This window comes from Onychomys torridus, chromosome 6 (genome assembly GCF_903995425.1).
Source record: "Onychomys torridus chromosome 6, mOncTor1.1, whole genome shotgun sequence".
In the NCBI taxonomy this organism is placed as follows: domain Eukaryota; kingdom Metazoa; phylum Chordata; class Mammalia; order Rodentia; family Cricetidae; genus Onychomys; species Onychomys torridus.
In genome coordinates, this window is record NC_050448.1 from 129,911,942 (window position 1) to 129,931,974 (window position 20,033).

At 41.4% G+C, this 20,033-nt stretch overlaps 1 protein-coding gene across 4 annotated transcripts in view; it reads left to right on the forward strand.

Moving 5' to 3' along the window:
- The window catches only part of Slc44a5 (solute carrier family 44 member 5), a 348,525-nt gene that overhangs the window by 316,167 nt on the left and 12,325 nt on the right, over positions 1-20,033 (forward strand). For all 4 annotated transcript variants that reach the window (XM_036190641.1, XM_036190643.1, XM_036190639.1 and 1 more), the window contains 5 exons: positions 4,854-4,953; positions 15,967-16,059; positions 16,592-16,679; positions 17,080-17,342; positions 17,809-17,903. In XM_036190641.1, coding sequence (XP_036046534.1) covers positions 4,854-4,953; positions 15,967-16,059; positions 16,592-16,679; positions 17,080-17,342; positions 17,809-17,903 — 639 coding nt within the window. The remainder of the gene's footprint in view (positions 1-4,853; positions 4,954-15,966; positions 16,060-16,591; positions 16,680-17,079; positions 17,343-17,808; positions 17,904-20,033) is intronic.

The window sequence follows — 20,033 nt, forward strand, 5'->3', positions numbered from 1 at the left end:
TTTTTTTTAATTCAGCTGTCCATTTTTCTTGGCTGTGTATATGTGGCTTCATCTCGGCATCCCATTCTTCTCTGCATCCCTCTATTAAATGCCAGTCTACCATTGAGAAGTGTGAGCTTAGTTATTCTTCAAGAATACCTGTTTTAGCTACTGTTCCACTGCACTTCAGAAGTCATTGGCCCACTGCCTGTTCAGCTGCCTTTGAAGAAAAGGGCACAGTACCTTTTCCGGATTGCAAAGGCCACTTCAGGGATGGTGCCATATTGTCCTGGCCTCAGAAGATGCCTTTTGATAAAGCCACAACCACACTTGTCTTGGCAGGAATTGGTAGTCCTTTGTTTCGTGTCCTGTCTGTCCTGTTTGTCAGCAGTCGATTCAAGGAAACTTTTTTGTTCAGTGGTTAACTTTTGCCAAAATGAAAGTTAACTCCATATGCGGTTTCTTCAATGCCCATATTTTCTCTAAAGTAGATTGGTACCACCAGGAGCCGACATGTCTCATAGTCATAACAAAAAAAAATTTTTTCTAAGTTATTAAAACATTTTAAATGCCATATTCTGTAGACCTCTGAAGGATTTGAAGATGACCTGTCTATCTAAAATATATCTGCTTGATCTTGAAAACATACGTAGTATGACAACAAGTTTGATTGTAATGTCTAACTACTAACTTTCATTTCTTTATATCCTAATAGTAATAATAACATTCAAGGATCAGCAAATTGCATTAAATTGTTAAATGAACAGTGTAAGTACAATATCTTGAACAAGATTAGAAATATATGTATAGCATTTTCTAACAATATCAATCTCAATATAATTTGTATACAATATAAAAAAAATCCAATCCAATGTAAAGTACTTAAAACTAGTAACTGTCTTTTTTTTTTTTTAAACAAGCACTTTAAGTCTAATCTCCTTTGCCTGGCCCTTTTCCTAACCCTTAACAACAACTTGTAACCAACCCTCCTAAACAATGAAAATTATCCCAGCCCCAAAACCCATTAAAAGACCAAAAATACCACTCGGCCCACACCACCTCTTTGGGAATGTGGACATTGTATTCTTAAAATTGCTTCCTGCTAGGTATCTTTATTCTGAAAAGAAAAATTTTGGGTTAATTGTCAAATTCTAGGAAAGGTTCTATTCTTCATTATCTATAATGCCAAAGTTAAGGGTTTATCTTAAGTCCTTATTCAAGTAGTCTTTGAAACTGGATCATTTCATCTAGCCCTCTCAAAATTGCTCTGAGCACTTTGTAGTCCAAAGCTGATCTGTAGATGATGTTTGTCAGCTTAGTGATATTATTATTGTCCATGTGGAATTGTTGTTGTTGTGGGGCCCCATCTTCTTCCTGGAGACTTCAGTTGATGTTAGGCCTGGCCATGATTTCCTGCAGAAAACTGATAAGAAACTCAAACACAAAGACATTTATAGGCAGCTAATTGAAGCCTTTTTTCTAGAATTAGTTAGTACTCTGTATGATCATTAATATCTTAACAAAGTTTAAAGTGTGTGTATATATATATAATATAAATCTTGTAAATTTTGATATAAAATTCATACTTTAAGAAAAGTTTAAAGAATCAGAATAGAATCAAAGAGCTGAGATTAGTAGTAATAGATAATCCCTTAATTAATTTGGTTTTTCTCCTGTCCCGTATCAGAAGATGGCTCTTTCTTCTGGTATGATACAGGGAGTTTGCATTTTCCTTTTAACAACATGCTTGAGTTTAAAGGAAGAGAGAGCCATTCTCCAAGTCCAAAATCAGCTTTAAATTTTAATTGAACTGGGACTACAAGAAGACCAATAGTGTTAAATTCTTTAGAGAAGAGCAGAAACAAACATTTAGGAAAACTTACGTAATTTTATAGTTGATATACGAATAGGCCATTTTACTCTTTTTCTTGGGACAGATGATTTGTCTTTTTTCTTCAGGTGTCTCATTTGTCCAGTGTTTTTCAGATTCCTTAGCTTTCATTTTCCTAAAAGACAAAAACAAAAACCTTTCCCCCAAGACTAATTTTGGGGAGGTTCCTTTTCAGCAAGTTATTATCTGATTAAATGAAAAGGCATGTGATAATGGTATAAGTTAGTTTAAATTGGATGGTCATGCTGGTTGATGAACTATCACCTCTTCTAATTAAGAGGTTTCTCTTGTTCTGAACCTTTAGCAATTTTGATGGTATCCACAGCTTATCTTCTCCTGTAGAAACAAAAGTAAAACCTCGTCCCCAGTGTAACACATATCCTGGTTTCCATTATGAGGTTAGCACATCCTTAAAGTATATAGGCTGATTTGATTCTGTAGTTTTTTTTTTTTCTATTATCCAATGTCTCTCTGCAGCTGTTGTTCCTTTCTCAGTAGCACTGAGAAAATTCAAAGTTAATAGAGCATTGTGCAGTCTATTTCTGGAGGGTTTTGTTGCCCCTTTCTGTTTATTTAGCATATCCTTTAGAGTTCTGTTTGATCTTTCTATAACTGCTTGGCTTGTTGGATTATGTGGTATACCTGTAATATGCTTTATATTGTAATAAGCAAAAAACTGTTTCATTTTAACAGAGACATATGATGGAGCATTGTCAATTTTAATTTGTGGAGGTATACCCACAATGGCCATAACTTCTAGCAAATGAGTGATTACAGAATCAGCTTCTTCAGAACTCAAAGCAGTTGCCCATTGAAATCCTGAATAAGTATCAATGGTATGATGTACATATTTCAATTTTCCAAATTCTGCAAAGTGAAACACCTTCATCTGCCAGATTTCATTCCTCTGAGTACCCTTTGGGTTACATCCTGCTGGTAATGGCGTCTGATTGTAAAAGGAACAAGTAGGAAATTTCCTTACAATTTCCTTGGCTTGTTGCCAGCTTATAGAAAAATCCTTTTTTAAACCTTTACTATTGACATGATGGTTTTTTTGAAATTCTGAGGCCTCCAGCTCATTTCCTATCAATAATTTATCAATCTCATCATTACCTTGTTACCTTAAAAGCTTAAATCCAGCCACATGTTCCTGCTTGAGCCAAGTCAAGCCTGGGCTCTGGCTTCCTTAAGCTCTGTCCACATGCGTTGGTGTTTTAGCCAAAAGCAGCCTATCTGCAGTTGCGTGTAGCTACAGCAATTAACAGTAGCTCCCACAGGCCTGAGTTGTTACTAGCACCAGCTTTAAGCAAGTAGCTCCAGCTGCGGGTAACCGCTTGTAGCTATGGTCAGTCGGGCCTGGGGCCTAGGCCGAGCTAGGCCTGAGCTAGGGAGCCAGGCTGCCACCATGGGAAACCAGGCCCTCCTCCAAGCCAAGCCAAGTGGTTTTTAATGAATTCTTGCCACATTGGGCACCAAATGTAGATGAACAGTCTTATTAAATAAGAAACACAGAGCCAAATTCAGAGTTAAAAGCCCAAGAGGTCAGAGCAGTAGTTAAGAGCTGATACTAAAATAGCCTTTCTTATCCTTCACTGCCAGTGTTGCCCTTCCCCTCAGAAAGAGAGCTACTTCTTGTGTATCTGTCTTCTTATTGACTTTCTTTTCTACCTTCTCATTGGTTGTAAACCCAACCACATGACCTCCTTGTCACTGCCTGTCTATACAGACCTCCAGATCTTGTATTGTTGGTATTGAGATTAAAGGCATGTGTCTCCATGCTGGCTGTATCCTTGAATACACAGAGATCTGCCTGTCATGTGATCTGGATTAAAGGTGTGCACCACCACTACCACCACCACCAGCAGCAGCACCACCACCACCACCTGGCTTCTGTTATGGCTTGCTATTAGCTCTGACCCCCCAGGCAACTTTATATATTAACATACAAATAAAATCATATTTCTGTACAAATAAAATATCACCATAGTCAGTGCCTGCCACTGGAAATCAACAGATGTGCCTTTAGGAAACTATAGCACTTTCTAAACATTTAAAAATGTTTAAAAGCCTGGCCATACCAATCTCTGCTCGAATGCCCTTACGTTCCCCACTCTCTATCCAGGTTGGGAAAAATTGTGGGGTACCAGGAAGAAGGACATGCATGTTAAGGTATATTGCTTCAGAAGAACCCAGAAGCAAATAGAATTATAAATGTAAAAATGACTATTTTATCAGCCCTGGATTGTGATAGGCAATAGCTCAATTTCTGCTTTTGCTGTTAGCTCCATTTCTGACCTTGGATAAGTCTCAGCCCTAGACCTACTTTTCCTCTTCAGTTATAGTGACTGCTTTATGTTAAATATAGTTCTGCTGTGTGTTCTTACTCAAAAACAGATACCAGAGTGTATCAATTCAAAGGACAATCAAGTTCTCTGGTGTATTTTCAAACCATTGTATAAATGTGTAAATCTAATACAGTGTTCTTTGACAATGCAGTTTCAGAATACAGAATAATTTTCATATATTTCATTTTCTTAGGTTTATTCAAGGAAAACAATTTTAGCATATGGGTATACTCCACAGCTGTGGACTCAAATCAGTGTTTTAAGAAAGTAAGATATGCCTATGAAAAAATGCATTGTTTAGTTAAAAGAAGGCAGGGACACACAATGATCATTATCAGTTCCTCCCATGACATGGGTTAACTGATTTCTAGATGTTCCCTGGAGTGTGGTGTAAGCCACAACCACAGTGGTGGAGTGCTTGAAGGAGGCAATAAGCACCCCACCACTGAAATGCTCACCATGAACAAAACAGCTGTCCAGCAACCAAGGCTGTGGCAGCCAACCTCCCAAGGAGTTTTGTTATATTAGGAAGTACCAGAATTAGCAGAAATGGCCTGATAAACTCAGACCAAGGTTTGCAGATTAAGCTTGCTTCTGGTGCTGACTTGTACTGCAAACTGACATCTTTTCTTGTTCAGTGATCATCTTGTCCATCATTGAAGCCGTCATCATCATTGTGCTGATCTTCTTCAGGAGGCGGATCCTCGTGGCCATCATCCTGCTGAAGGAAGGAAGCAAGTAAGGGACTCCTCAGCCAGCGCTTGTGGCAGATGTGTGTGTGTGTGTGTGTGTGTGTGTGTGTGTGTGTACAGGGGTGTTTGTGAACATGTGTGTGTACATTAGTGTGGAGGCCACACATTGAAATAGCTTCACTTTAGTTTTTGAGACAGAATGTCTCCTTGAATCTGGACCTCACTGCTTCAACTAGACTTCCTAGCTAGCAAGCTCCGGTGTTCTTCTGTCTCCACCTCCTCAGCATTTGGGATTGCAGGTGTATACCACATGTCAGCTCTTGAGGTGGGTTTCAGGGAGCTAACTCAGGCCCTCATGCTGCAGAGAAAGCCCCTCACCGAGTCAGCCATCTTCCCTGTACTCTCCCACACCACCAGGGCTTTTTTCCTCCTTTTTTATTTATTATATTTGTGTTTTAATTTTACACATCAGCCACGGGTTCCCCTGTCCTCCACCCTCCTGCCCCCCCCCCCACCTACCACCAGGACTTTTTAAGGAAGAAATTGAAGAACATTAAGAACATTCATTTAAATTCAGATATTGCCACTTATTGGACAGGTCACAGTCACCTCTAACAAACCCTTATCTCCCAAACCATAGTACAACAAAGAATCTATATAGCTGTGCACACATGCATGAACATGTGTGTGTTAGGAGGACCTAAGTAATGAAGTACTATATGGAGTTGGCTATACCATGGGTTGCATTAGTTCGTGGTGGTTCATGTGTTAACATTACTGATTGAGAGAATTTGTAGAACTCTGAATCACTGTAATTACCTGAGATCAATTGTGTACTATGCATTGTGTGCATGTGATATGCTCTTCTAATGGACAAAGTGGTGATTCTTAAGTGCCTGACTATATAGTATGTATGTACAACACATGATTCAGGCACACTTGATACCCAAGGCCACTCTCATTTTAAAAATGTTACAAAATAAACCATCTTTCATAACATTCAATAACACCTATAGTTTCCAGACTATTCCAAAAGGTCACTTAAGAGAATCTGTGCAGTCAGATTTTGAATAAAGAGAGGAAAAACACTCCAGGGAAGCCATAGACCCTCTGCTTAGAACAGTAGAAACTAAGTTGTTAACCACCAAGGACTGAGTTATTTTTAATTGTCGTTAAGGACTATCTTAACAAAATTGCCGTATTATTGTAATAATAGGTCCACCCGAAGCCCATGGTTTAAACAGCTGACAAGCTGTTGGTTAAACTTTCCCCTCTTACAATAAATGAGGCCCTTTCATTATCCCCTGAAACTACTGATTTTCTGAATTTATTTCTTAAATGGTACATTATTGTGTAGTTCACTATAACTCAACTCACTTCTTACACCTTAAATGTGTGTGCACGTGTGTGGGGGGTAAGTGTGTGGGGGTGAGTGTGTGTGCGATGGGAGTGTGTGTGTGTGCACATGTGTGGAGTGAGTGTATGTGTGTGTATGGTGTGTGACTGTGTGTGGTGTGAGTGTGTATGTGGTGAGTGTGTGTGGTGTGTAAATGTGTGTGTCTGTGTGAATGTGCTGTGGTGAATGTGTGGGCTAAGTGTGTTGGGATGGAAGTTTGTGTGGTGTGTGAGTGTGTGTGTGTGGTCTGTGAGTGTGTATGTGTGGTCTGTGAGTGTGTGTGTGTGTGTGTGTGTGTGTGTGTGTGTGTGTGTGGTGTTGAAGGGCCAGCATCACTGTGACAGGCTGATAGGCTGTCAAAGGAGAAGTAAGAGCTGGAACAAACAGGTCAGAGTTCAGAGTAAACTTGGATTCTTAACTTAAATTCAGAGTGTACAAGAAGGACAGACAGACGCAGAGCTCTGCAGTGAGACAGACCAGTAGAGGCACGTGTGCTGGTGCATTTGACGTGGGGAGATTTCTTTGGTATTTCTCCTTGGCAATACTGAATAGGAATGAGTTCAATCTGGAGACACAGACTAAAGTGACCACTGAAAAGCTGCTAGTGATAACTAGCTGGGAACACTTTGCAAACTGCCACACGGGGAGACATCCTTGAGGGTTAGCTAAAGGCTCTCTATGTTGTGGGAGGTGATAACACAGCTGTCTCTTTCCCAGGGCAGAGGAGAATGACCTGTCCCGCACTTTGTTGGTTTTTTTCATGTTTTATAATCATAATTTTTATTAAAAAATATATTTTGTTCATACAATATATTCCGGTCACAGTTTCCTTTCCTCCAAGTCTTCCCAGACCCTTCCCATTTCCTATTCAACCCAAATCCACATTCTTTCTTTCTCTGATTTGAAAACAAACACGCAACAGCAACAAAGACAAAACACAACACCCCAAACAAACCAGAATAGAACAACAAAATAGAAAAAAGGAGCTGAAGAAAAAGCAAAAAGAAATCACACACACACACACACACACACACACACACACACACACACACACACACAGAAAACCCATAAACAAAATAGGAAACCATAATATATAAGCAAAAGATTTGTAATGTTAAAAAAAGAAAGTCTAGAGAAAACATTATGAGACAGAAATCCTCCCCAAATACCATTGTTTTGAGTTGGCCATTTACTGCTGGGTGTAGGGCCTGCCCATGAGTGTGGTTTGTATATACCCAATGGAAACTCTGTTGGAGAAAACTAGTTTTTCTCCTGCAGTAGTTATTGATTGGAGATAGCTTCTGGGTTAGAGATGGGGGCTTGTGTTTACTTCCTTCAGCTCTAGGATCCCATCTGGTTAAGATCCGTACAGGTCCTATGCATGCTGCTTCAGTGTCTCTGAGTTCATATGTGCACTGATCCTGCTAATTTAGAGGGCTTTGTTTCCTCCATGTACTCCATCCCCTCTGGCTATGTCTGCCTTTTCTTCATACCCTAAACCTGAAGGATTTGATGAAGACATCCTGATTAGGACTGAGTGTTCCAAGGTCTTTCACTCTCTGTACATTTTCTAGTTGTGGTCTCTATTAGTTCCCATTTGCTGCAGGAGGAAGCTTCTCTGATGATGGCTGAGCAAGATGCTGATCTCGGAGTACAGCAGAATGTCATTAGGAGTCATTTCTTTGCTATACTCTTTTTTTAAGTTTTTTTTATTTTTTTAAAGTTTATTATTGTTATTATTATTATTATTATTATTATTATTATTATGTGTTTTAATTTTACACATCAGCCATGGGTTCCCCTGTCCTCCCCACTCCAGCCCCCACCCCCACCTTCCACCCAGCCCCTCCCTCCATTCCCATGTCCTCCAGGACCAAGACTCCCCTGGGGATTCATTTAAACCTGGTGGATTCAGTACAGGAAGGTCCTGTCCCCTCCTTCCAGGCTGAGCATGTGTCCCTGTGTAAGTCCAAGGTTCCAAACAGCCACTGAGGACAGATCCTGGTCCCACAGACTGGGTGCCTCCCAAACAGTGCAAGTATTCAATTGTCTCACTTATCCAGAGGGCCTGATCCAGCTGGGGGCTCCACAGCCTTTGGTTCATAATTCATGTGCTTCCATTCGATTGGCTACTTGTCCCTGTGCTTTTTGCAATCTTGGATTCAACAATTCACACTCTTACAGTCCCTCCTCTTTCTCGCCAGTTGGACACCTGGAGCTCCACCTGGGGCCTGGCTGAGGATCTCTGCATCCACTTCCATCAGTTATTGGATGAGAGTTCCAGCTCGACTGTTAGGGTGTTTGGCCATCTGATCACCAGACTAGGTCAGATCAGATCAGGTTTTCTCTCAACCATTGCCAGCAGTCTACAGAGGATGTATCATTGTGGATTTCTGGGGACCTCTCCAGCACTCTGCCTATCCCTGTTCTCATGTGGTCTTCATTTATCATGGTCTGTTATTCCTTGTTCTCCCTTTTTGTTCTTGATCCAGCTGGGATATCCTGCTCCCCTAAACTTTCTTTCCCTCAAACCTTGCCCTTCATTACTCCCACTGTCGTCCAGGTTGTTCATGTAGATCTCATCCATTTCTCTGTCATTGGGTGATCCCTGGGTCTTTCCTAGGGTCCCGTTTTCTAGGTAGCCTCCCAGGAGTTGTGTAGCAGTCTAGTCATCTTTGTTTTATATCTAGTATGCTCCTATGAGTGAATACATACATGTCCTTCTGAGTCTGGGTTACCTCACTCAGGATGATTTTTTCTAGATCCATCCATTTGCCTGAAAACTGAAAGACCCCTGACCCCTGGGATACTTTCATCTGCGAGAGGGCTCCCCCAGAAACCAAGATTCCAAACCAGCAGATGCAACACGCAAGAGGAATGTATTCAGCACTGGCGCAAGCGGGCTCTCTGTCCTGGTCAGTCAGAGAGCCCTGAGCAGTGGTTACAAGCATTTTTAAAGGCAGAAACTACAAAATTAGCATAAGATACAAGGTGCCCTGGGTTTGGCCCAATTTAAAAATCATCATATATTTCAGCAATCATTTTGTTACACGGGAAATTTTGTAACAGTCATAAACTGGTTGGCTCAGGGGAGGTCTAGGGGGAGCGGTTACTCTGGAGGGGAGTTTGCATAGTTACATGCTTGTGATTGGCTGACATTTGACTCGCCAGATAGTCCTTATCTTTGGTCCCATTTGAGGAATTTTTTTAAACGGAGACTTATTATTATTTTAATCTATAATTGCAGACCTTGTCCCAAGGCCAACGGCTGGGCTCTGAAACTTTTTACTTATTTCTAGGGAGAGGATGGGTCAGTATCTAATGCAAGCAAGTTTACAGAAGCAAAGTCAGCAATTTGCAATTGTAAAATGTATCTCTAATTTTTTTCCTCACAAACCTCATGATTGATATCATTGTTTTTCTCTGCTGAGTAGTACTCCATTGTGTATATGTACCATATTTTCTTTATCCATTCTTCAGTTGAAGGGCATCTAGGTTGTTTCCAGGTTCTGCCTATTACAAACAATGCTGATATGAAAATAGCTGACCAAATGCCCTTGTGGTATGATTGAGCATTCCTTGGGTATATGCCCAAGAGTGCTACAGCTGGGTCTTGGGGGAGATGGATATTGAATTTTCTAAGGAAGCGCCATATTGTTTTCCAAAGTGGCTGTACAAGCTTGTATTCCCACCAGCAGTGGAGGAGAGTTCCCCTTGCTCCACATCCTCTCCAGCATAAGCTGTCTTCTGTGTTTTTGATCTTAGCCACTCTGACAGGTGTAAGGTGGTATCTCAGAGTTGTTTTGATTTGCATTTCCTGGATAATTAGGGATGTTGAGCAATTCCTTAAATGTCTTTCAGCCATTTGAGCTTCCTCTGTGGAGAATTCTCTGTTTAGTTCTATAGCCCATTTCTTAATTGGACCGTTGGGCATTTTGATGTCTAATTTCTTGAGTTCTTTATATATTCTGGATATCAGCCCTCTGTCAGATGTGGGGTTGGGGAAGACCTTTTCCCATTCTGTAGGCTGTCCCTTTGTCCTGTTGACTGTGTCCTTTGCTCTACAAAAGCTTCTCAGTCTCAACAGGTCCCATTGATTGATTGTTTCTCTCAGTGTCTGTGCTACTGGTGTTATATTTAGGAAGTGATCTCCAGTGCCAATGCATTCAAGACTACTTCCTACTTTCTCTTCTATCAGGTTCAGAGTAACTGGATTTATGTTGAGGTCTTTGATCCACTTGGACTTAAGTTTTGTGCACGGTGACAGATATGGATCTATTTGCAGCCTTCTACACATTGACATCCAGTTATGCCAGCACCATTTGTTGCTTTCTTTTTTCCATTGTACATTTTTGGCTTCTTTGTCAAAAATTATATGTTCATATGTGTGCAGGTTAATGTCAGGGTTTTCAATTCAATTCCATTGGTCCACATGTCAGTTTTTATGCCAGTACCAAGCTGTTTTTATTACACTAGCTCTATAGTAGAGCTTGAGGTCAGGGAGCGTGATGCCTCCAGAGGTTGTTTTATTGTACAGGATTCTTTTGGCTATCCTGGGTTTTTTGTTTTTCCATATGAAGTTGAGTATTATTCTTTCCAGATCTGTGAAGAATTGTGTTGGTAATTTCATGGGGATTGCATTGAATCTGTAGATTGCTTTTGGTAAGATCGCCATTTTTACTATGTTAATCCTGCCTATCCATGAGCATGGGAGATCTTTCCATTTTCTGACATCTTCTTCAATTTCTTTTTTCAGGGACTTAAAGTTCTTGTCATATAGGTCCTTCACATGCTTAGTTAAGAGTAACCCCAAGGTATTCTATATCATTTGTGGCTATTATAAAGGGTGATGTATCTCTGATTTCCTTCTCAGCCTGTTTATCTACTGTATATAGGAGGGCTACTGATTTTTTGAGTTGATCTTGTATCCTACTATGTTGCTGAAGGTTTTTAATTAGCTGTATCAGTTCCTTGGTTGAATTTTTGGGGTCACTCATGTATACTATCGTGTCCTCTGCAAATTGGGAGAGCTTGACTTCTTCCTTTCCAATTTGTATCCCCTTAATCTCTTTGTGTTGTCTTATAGCTCTGGCTAGAACTTCAAGTACTATATTGAATAAGTATGGGGAGAGGGGACAGCTTGGCCTTGTTCCTGATTTTAGTGGTATTGCTTTGAGTTTCTCTCCATTTAATTTGATGTTGGCTGTTGGCTTGCTATAGATTGCCTTTATTATGTTTAGGAATGTTCCCTGTATTCCTGATTGCTCCAAGACCTTTATCATGAAGGGGTGTAGGATTTTGTCAAATGCCTTTTCTGCATCTAGTGAGATGATCATGTGATTTTTTTTCTTTGAGTTTGTTTATATGGTGTATTACATTGACGGATTTCATATGTTGAATCACGCTTGCATCCCTGGGATGAAGCCTACTTGATCATGGTGAATAACTGTTTTGATGTGTTCTTGGAGTCTGTTCGCCAGAATTTTATTGAGTATTTTTGCATCAATATTCATGAGGGAGATCGGTCTGTAGTTCTCTTTCTTTGTTGCATCTTTGTTTGGTTTAGGAATCAGGGTAATTGTAGCCTCATAGAAGGAGTTTGGTAATATACCTTCTGCTTCTATTGTGTGGAACAATTTAAAGAGTATTGGTATTAAGTCTTCTTTGAAGATCTGGTAGAATTCTGCAGTGAAACCATCTGGTCCAGGGCTTTTTTTGGTTGGGAGACTTTTAATGACTGATTCTTTTTCCTTAGGGGTTATTGGACTATTTAAATGGTTTATCTGGTCTTGATTTAACTTAGGTATGTGGTTCCTATCCAGAAAATTATCCATTTCTTTTAGATTTTCCAGTTTTGTGGAGTAGATTTTCCAGTTTTGTGGAGTATGACCTGATGATTCCATTGATTTCCTCATTGTCTGTTGTTATGTCCCCCTTTTCATTTCTGATTTTGTTAATTTGGATGCTCTCTATCTTTTGGTTAGTTTGGATAAGGGCTTGTCTATCTTGTTGATCTTCTCAAGGAATCAACTCTTTGTTTCATTAATCCTTTGTATTGTTCTTTTTATTTCTATTTTATTGATTTCAGCTCTCAATTTGATAATTTCCTGGCATTTGTTCCTTCTGGGAGACTTTGCTTCTTCCTGTTCAAGGGCTTTCATGTGTGCTGTCAAGTCACTAGCATGAGATTTCTCCAGTTTCTTTATGGGGGCATTCAGTGCTATGAAGTTCCCTCTTAGCACTGCTTTCATAGTGTCCCATAAGTTTGGGTATGTGGTGTATTCATTTTCAGTGATCTCTAGGAAGTCTTTAATTTCTTTCTTTATTTCTTGCTCAACCCATTGGTGATTCAGTTGAGCATTATTCAGTTTCCATGAGATTGTAGGATTTCTGTAGTTTTTTCTGTTGTTGAAATCTAACTTTAAACCATGGTGGTCCGATAGAACACAGGAGGTTATTCCAATTGCTTTGTATCTGTTGAGATTTGCTTTGTGGCCAAGTATGTGGTCGATTTTAGAGAAGGTTCCATGGGGTGCTGAGAAGAAGGTATATTCTTTTTTGTTCGGGTGGAATGTTCTGTAGATACCGATTAAGTCCATTTGAGCCATAACATCAATTAAGTCCATTATGTCTCTGTTAAGTTTCAATTTGGCCGATCTGTCCAGAGGTGAAAGTGGGGTGTTGAAATCTCCCACTATTAATGTGTGGGGTTTTATATGTGATTTAAGTTTTAGTAATGTTTCTTTTACATATGTGGGTACCCTTGTGTTTGGGGCATAAATGTTCAGAATTAAGACTTCATCTTGGTGGATCTTTCCTGCGATGAGTATGTAATGTCCTTCATCATTTCTTTTGATTCATTTTAGTTTGAAGTCTATTTTGCTGGATATTAGGATGGCTACACCAGCTTGCTTCTTAAGACCATTTGCTTGGAAATCTTTTCCCAGCCTTTTATTGTTAGGAGGTGTCTGTCTTTGAATTTGAGGTGTGTTTCTTGTATGCAGCAGAAAGATGGGTCCTGTTTTTGTATCCATTCTGTTAGTCTGTGTCTTTTTATAGGTGAAGTAAGTCCATTGATATTAAGGGATATTAATGACCAGTGATTGTTCGTTCCTGTTATTATTTTTATTTTTTGGTGGTAGTGTGTGTGTACTTCTCTTCTTTGGGATTTACTGCTGTGGTGTTATCTATTGCCTGTGTTTTTATGGGTATATCTGCCTTCCTTAGGTTGGAATTTTCCTTCTAGTGCTTTCTGTAGGGCTGGGTTTGTGGATAAGTATTGTTTAAATCTGGTTTTGTCTTGGAAGGTCTTGTTCACTCCATCTATGATGATTGAAAGTTTTGCTGGGTATATTAGTCTAGGCTGGCATCCATGGTCTCTTAGTGTCTGCATTATATCGATCCAGGTCCTTCTGACTTTCAAAGTCTCCATTGAGAAATCGGGTGTTATTCTGACTGGTTTGCCTTTATAAGTCACTTGGCCTTTTTCCTTTGCTGCCCTTAATATTCTTTCTTTATTCTGTATGTTTAGTTGTTAATTATTATATGGCAAGGGGACTTTTTTGGGGGGGTCTAGTCTGTTTGGTGTTCTATAGGCTTCTTGTATCTTCCTAGGCATTTCCTTCTTTAAGTTGGGAAAGTTTTCTTCTATGATCTTGTTAAATATATTTTCTGTGCCTTTGAGTTGGTATTCTTCTCCTTCCTCTATCCATATTTTTCATAGGTTTGGTCTTTTCGTGGTGTCCCAAATTTCTTGGACATTTTGGGTCATGACTTTGTTGGTTTTAGTGTTTTCTTTGACTGATGAATCTATTTCTTCTACTCTATCTTCAACACCAGAGATCCTCTCTTCCATCTCTTGCATTCTGTTGGTTATACTTGCCTCTGAAGTTCCTGTTTGTTTACTCAGATTTTCTATTTCCAGCATTCCTTCTGCTAGTGTCTTCTTAATTTTTTCTATTTCCCTCTTCAGGTCTTGGACTGTTTCCCTTGCTTTTTCATGATTTTCTTTCAGGGACTTATTGTTTTCTTCTGCTTTAATTGTCCTTTCCTCTAGTTTTTTATAGCATTCTTCTCATTTTTTGTTTGTCTGTTCCTCCACTTTATTTTTGATTTCTTCTATATAAGGCTCTAGCTTCTTCATGATGTTACTTATAAGGTTGTTTTCTTCTTCTTCTTCCATTCTGTGATGATCAGGTCTAGCTGTTGGAGAAGGGCTAGGTTCTGGTGATGCTGTATTGCTCTTTATTTTGTTGTATGTACTTCTGCCTTGACGTCTGCCCATCTCCTCTTGTGTTCGTTCTTGGTCTTATCAGTGTACTTGATCCAGACAGAGCTGACAGATTTAGGGAGCCTCTCTCTGGTCCAGATGGAAGCTCTGGGCCGGATGGTAGCTCTGGTCCAGATGAGAGTGCTGGCCAGATAGGAGCTGGGGGCTGGACCCTGAGTCTCGGGAAGTCCCTGGGGTCTCCTTATTTTGTCCAGATGGGAGCTCCTCTTGTCCAGATGGGAGTTCCTCTGGTCCAGATGGGAGTTCTCTGCTCCAGGTGGGAGTTCCAGGGCAGGATGGAAGCTGGGGCTGGTCTCTGATTCTCAGGAAGTGGCTGGGGTCTCGGGCAAATGGGTGTGGGGGCAGGGTGTGGAGACTGCAGGGTCTGCCTGCAGTCTTGGAAAAGGGGAGCCTTCCTGCAGGGCCCACCGATTGGCCAGAAACTGGGGCCAAGTTGGGCAGGTCCTCCCGGGATGGCCTGTGTCCAGGGGTGGGACCCAGGGGCAGTTGCCTCTCTGACTATAACCCCAGGCACTCACCTCTGGTCCAGATGGGAGTTCTGGGGAGGATGGGAGCTGGGTGCTGGTCTCTGAGTCCCAAGAAGTGGTTGGGGTCTCGGGCAAATGGGTGTGGGGGCAGGGTGTGGAGACTGCAGGGTCTGCCTGCAATCTTGGAAACTGGGTGCCTTCCTGCAGGGCCCACTGATTGGCCAGAAACTGGGGCCAAGTTGGGCAGGTCCTCCCGGGATGTCTGGTGTCCAGGGGTGGGACATTGAGGTGGTTGCCTCTGATTCCAACCCCACGCACTCACCTCTGGTCCAGATGGGTGTTCCGGGCAGGATGGAAGCTTGGGGCTGGTTTCTAAGTCTCAGGAAGTGGCTGGGGGCTCTGGCAAATGGGTGTGGGGGCAGGGTGTCCTGCACTTTGTTAAGATGGAGTGAGCCACAGCCTGGAGGAGAGGCTCCCCACGCAGTGCCTGATTTCTGGCTCAGGAAAGGAATCCATGGTTTAACAGAAGGCCCACAAGGCCTTCTGTCACTTTAGGAAGCTAAGAATCCAAGCAGAGGAGGGAATCACAGGACTACGGTCTGTCAAAACCTGACTGGACAGTCAGAAGGGAGGGGAACCGAGGGAAGTCTTGTGCAGGAGGCAAACACAGCAGGGAAGACACCCCACTTTAAAATGAATGAATGAATAAATGAATGAATGAACGCCAAAGCCAGCTCAGAACTTGCACCTTGATCACTGAAGAAAATTATCAGTGACTATTTCTGCTATTACAGGAATCCACTCTGAGGCTTGCATCTAGCTCTTAAATGGCGGACATTTACTTATAGGGAAAGCACAGGTCTGATCCAGATTCCTTCTGAACATCAACTATTTGCTTCATTTCAGAGCCATTGGCTACATCCCCAGCACCTTAGTCTACCCGATTTTAACTTTCTTCTTGCTGTCAATCTGCATTTCCTACTGGGCCGTGACAGCCATGTATCCTTTGGCAATTGACTTCTGCTGTTATCTTTTTAAGTTGGTGTACACAGTAATAGATTTCACTAGGACATTTTCATATGCATACATGTATGCAATATGTATACACACATACATATATATACACATGATTGTACTTCCTTCCCTGCCCCCATAACATATTTCTTTATCTCTAGAGTCCACCTTGTTGCTCAGGACCAGAGCTTGTGTCCAGGGTTTTTCATCCCCCTGAAGACAAGGAACCACCTAAAAAGTAACTAGATTAGGCTCCAAGCCTTCAAATTGGTCAATCAAATTTAATGTCCCCCTAAAGGGGTCTTTTGTGATGTGTACTCTTGTCCATAACCTAAGTGTCTGATGTATCTCACCGGTTTTTCAGGCCATCTCAGTGCAGCTGGCCCCTGATGCACCAGTATCAGCCTCCTAGGAGGACGATGGGTAAAGCTCATCTCTCCAATCTGTAGATCATTTTTCTTGTCTGTTTACCTTCAATTTAACAGTAAATAGTTTCTCCTTAATCAAGTTTGTTCAGTTTCTTGGCCACATCAGGGGTACCAATATTCAAAGTTATGGTCCCAGAAGGAGAATGTAGATATGAAGATGAAATCTGTGACCCAGAGGTGAGTAAAAGAATTTTGCTACAGCGAATCATGAAGCTGATACAGGGGAAATTGGCACACAGAGGAAGGGAGGGTCTCATCAGGAAAGTATTGAATGCAGCAGAGCTTCCTTCTCCGCAGTAAACCCAAGAAGCCAGTGTGGCTACAAACACACACACACACACACACACACACACACACACACACACACACACACAAAGTAAAAGCACAGTGGAAAGAGAGATCTGCACACACAGATGAAAGTGAGCCCTTTCCAGAACTCTAAAGAATTCTATCAGTTATAGATCAGAGAAGTAACAACCAAAAGTAATGGAAAGAGACAGAATATCCAGTTGGGGACCACAAGGAAAGATAAGAACTACATTTAATACCATATTCTGTTATTTTCTTCTGAGTGCAGATTTTTCCTAAAACTAACATTCCCAAACTCTGCCCTGGGGCATCATGTAACTTCGCTTTCTATGGCGGAAGGAGTGTGTATGACAGTTACATCGTGACCTTCCAGATCTACAACCTCTTTGCCTTTCTCTGGCTTATAAACTTCGTCATTGCACTGGGTCAGTGTACACTCGCCGGTGCCTTCGCCTCTTATTACTGGGCCATGAGAAAACCTGAGGACATCCCCAAGTACCCGCTCTTCATCTCATTTGGACGAGCAGTACGGTAAGCTCAACGCTGACCCCTGCAGCCCTTCTTCAGTTATGGTTTGTGCTCTGGTGTTCGTTCTTAGCTAGGGAATTCCAATGGCGAAGTACTAATGAATCGAAAATAAAATTTGAGATTCATCAATGCTCACTGCCTCTAGTTGCACAGCTTTGAAATCTCTTGCCCCAGTCAATGTCCTAAATCCTGTAGGTTACCAGAGATGAGAGGGGATAGAGCTGGAGACCAAAGGAATTAACTTGTGTCCCCACTGATCAGGCCAAGTCCTCTTTTAGGAGAGCATATTATGGATTATAGAGAAAAGACAGATAATTGGTTTCAGACTTCCTGTGGAAACCTCTATGAATTTGAATAAGAGATCACAACAAGCCCTTCATTTCTGCTGATCCCTTTTAAAACTGTTCAAGAGGCACCTTGTACATGCAGAACAACACTTCATCTTCCATTCTGTTTTGTCTTCACCTAGATATCACACGGGTTCTCTAGCCTTTGGATCTTTGATCCTGGCATCAGTTCAGATGTTCAAAGTGATCTTAGAATACCTGGACAGGCGACTTAAAAGTAAGTTTGCAGACTTGATCACAGACTTCTGTGATTAGAGTGGGATGGGCTGGGGTACAAGGTGACCTGGTGACTAGTGCAGATCAGGGTGGGAAGGATAGAAGTGGCAGGGATTTGAATGTATTGTGAAACAACCCAACCAGACTTGCTAAGGACTGGGTACTGAGAGGACGGTGGTAACGGTGGGGAAGGAGCATGTCTGGTGTCCTCATGGTTGATCTTGTGGAAGTCAGAAGAAGCAAATTTCAAAGAGGAACTGAAGAATTCTCTCTTAACATATTACTGTGAAGGAGCATGGTAGAGATGTCACATGTATAGTTCCATGTCTGCCAGGCTTAAGACAACTGTAAGCTGTGACATCACTCTTCATACATAGCACATGCAGTCTACAGACACACAGGCCCTGCTCACAGTGTGTCATTTCATACACAGCACATGCTGTCTACAGACACACAGGCCCTGCTCACAGTGTGTCATTTCATACACAGCATATGCTGTCTACAGACACACAGGCCCTGCTCACAGTGTGTCATTTCATACACAGCACATGCTGTCTACAGACACACAGGCCCTGCTCACAATGTGTCATTTCATACACATGCAGTCTACAGACACACAGGCCCTGCTCACAGTGTGTCATTTCATACACAGCATATGGTATCTACAGACACACAGGCCCTGCTCACAGTGTGTCATTTCATACACAGCATATGCTATCTACAAACACACAGGCCCTGCTCACAGTGTGTCATTTCATACACAGCACATGTGGTCTACAGACACACAGGCCCTGCTCACAGTGTGTCATTTCATACACAGCATATGCTATCTACAGACACACAGGCCCTGCTCATAGTGTGTCATTTCATACACAGCATATGCTATCTACAGACACACAGGCCCTGCTCACAGTGTGTCATTTCATACACAGCACATGTGGTCTACAGACACACAGGCCCTGCTCACAGTGTGTCATTTCATACACAGTACATGCGGTCTACAGACACACAGGCCCTGCTCACAGTGTGTCATTTCATACACATGCGGTCTACAGACACACAGGCCCTGCTCACGGTGTGTCATAAAAGATAATCAAGAGGGAAAAAGAGTTGGAGGGCTCACATTTCCTGACTTACGATAAAATGATAGCATCAAAACAGGATGGTTTGGCAATCAAGGGAACATATAGACCTGGGATAGCATGTGTATACCACACATAAATTCTCCCATTTAAGACTGTTTGTCAGCTTAATGGTGATAGAAAAATTGGAGTGTCCAAATGTAACTGCATGAATTTGGACCTGTACTTTTATTAAATACAAAATTAACCCAAAATGCATCAAAGATCTAAACACAAGGGAAAATGCTATAATACTTTAAGAAAAAAACATAAAAATGAAATCTTTATATCATTGGATTTGATGGCAATTTCTTGATTTCACACCAAAAGCATAAAGAAAGAAAAAGTATATTGGACTTCATGAAAATTAAAAACCCCTGTGCATCAAAGGAACTACAGAGTCAAGAGACAACCCACATAGTAGAGGAAAATATTGCAAATAATATGCCAGATAATGGGCTTGTGTCCAGAACACACATAGAGCTCCCATCACTCAATAACAAACAATGAAAGTTCAAGGTGGCCCAAGGTGTTAAGAAGACCTTTCATATAGACAAGAACGCTCAACAAAGACTGAAAAGACTCATTGTCATTATACAGGGACATACAAGCCAAACCACATTCTGATGCCACCTCACATCCGTTAGGATGGCCGTCAGAGCAACCCCAGCAAGTGGGCTGTGAATGGTGCTGTACAGAGGCTGGATTCTTAGATACGAATGCTGCACAGTATAGCCACCATGAGAACAGCTGCAGTTTGTAAAATACTAAAAATAAAATTTCATAGTAACCCAGAAAATGCCTTCTACATTGCTCCCCAGTATCCATGGTAACAGTATTTACCATAGTTAAAGGGGATGAACCACCCATGTGCCCACCAATTGTGGACAGGATAAGGAATGCATTGTATACCTGCAGTGGAATGTGAGTGTTACAGAAAGAAACAAAGTGGTCAGGTTGAAGGCATTATGCTAAGTGAAAGAAGCCAGATTTAAAAAAGAATCCTCTTT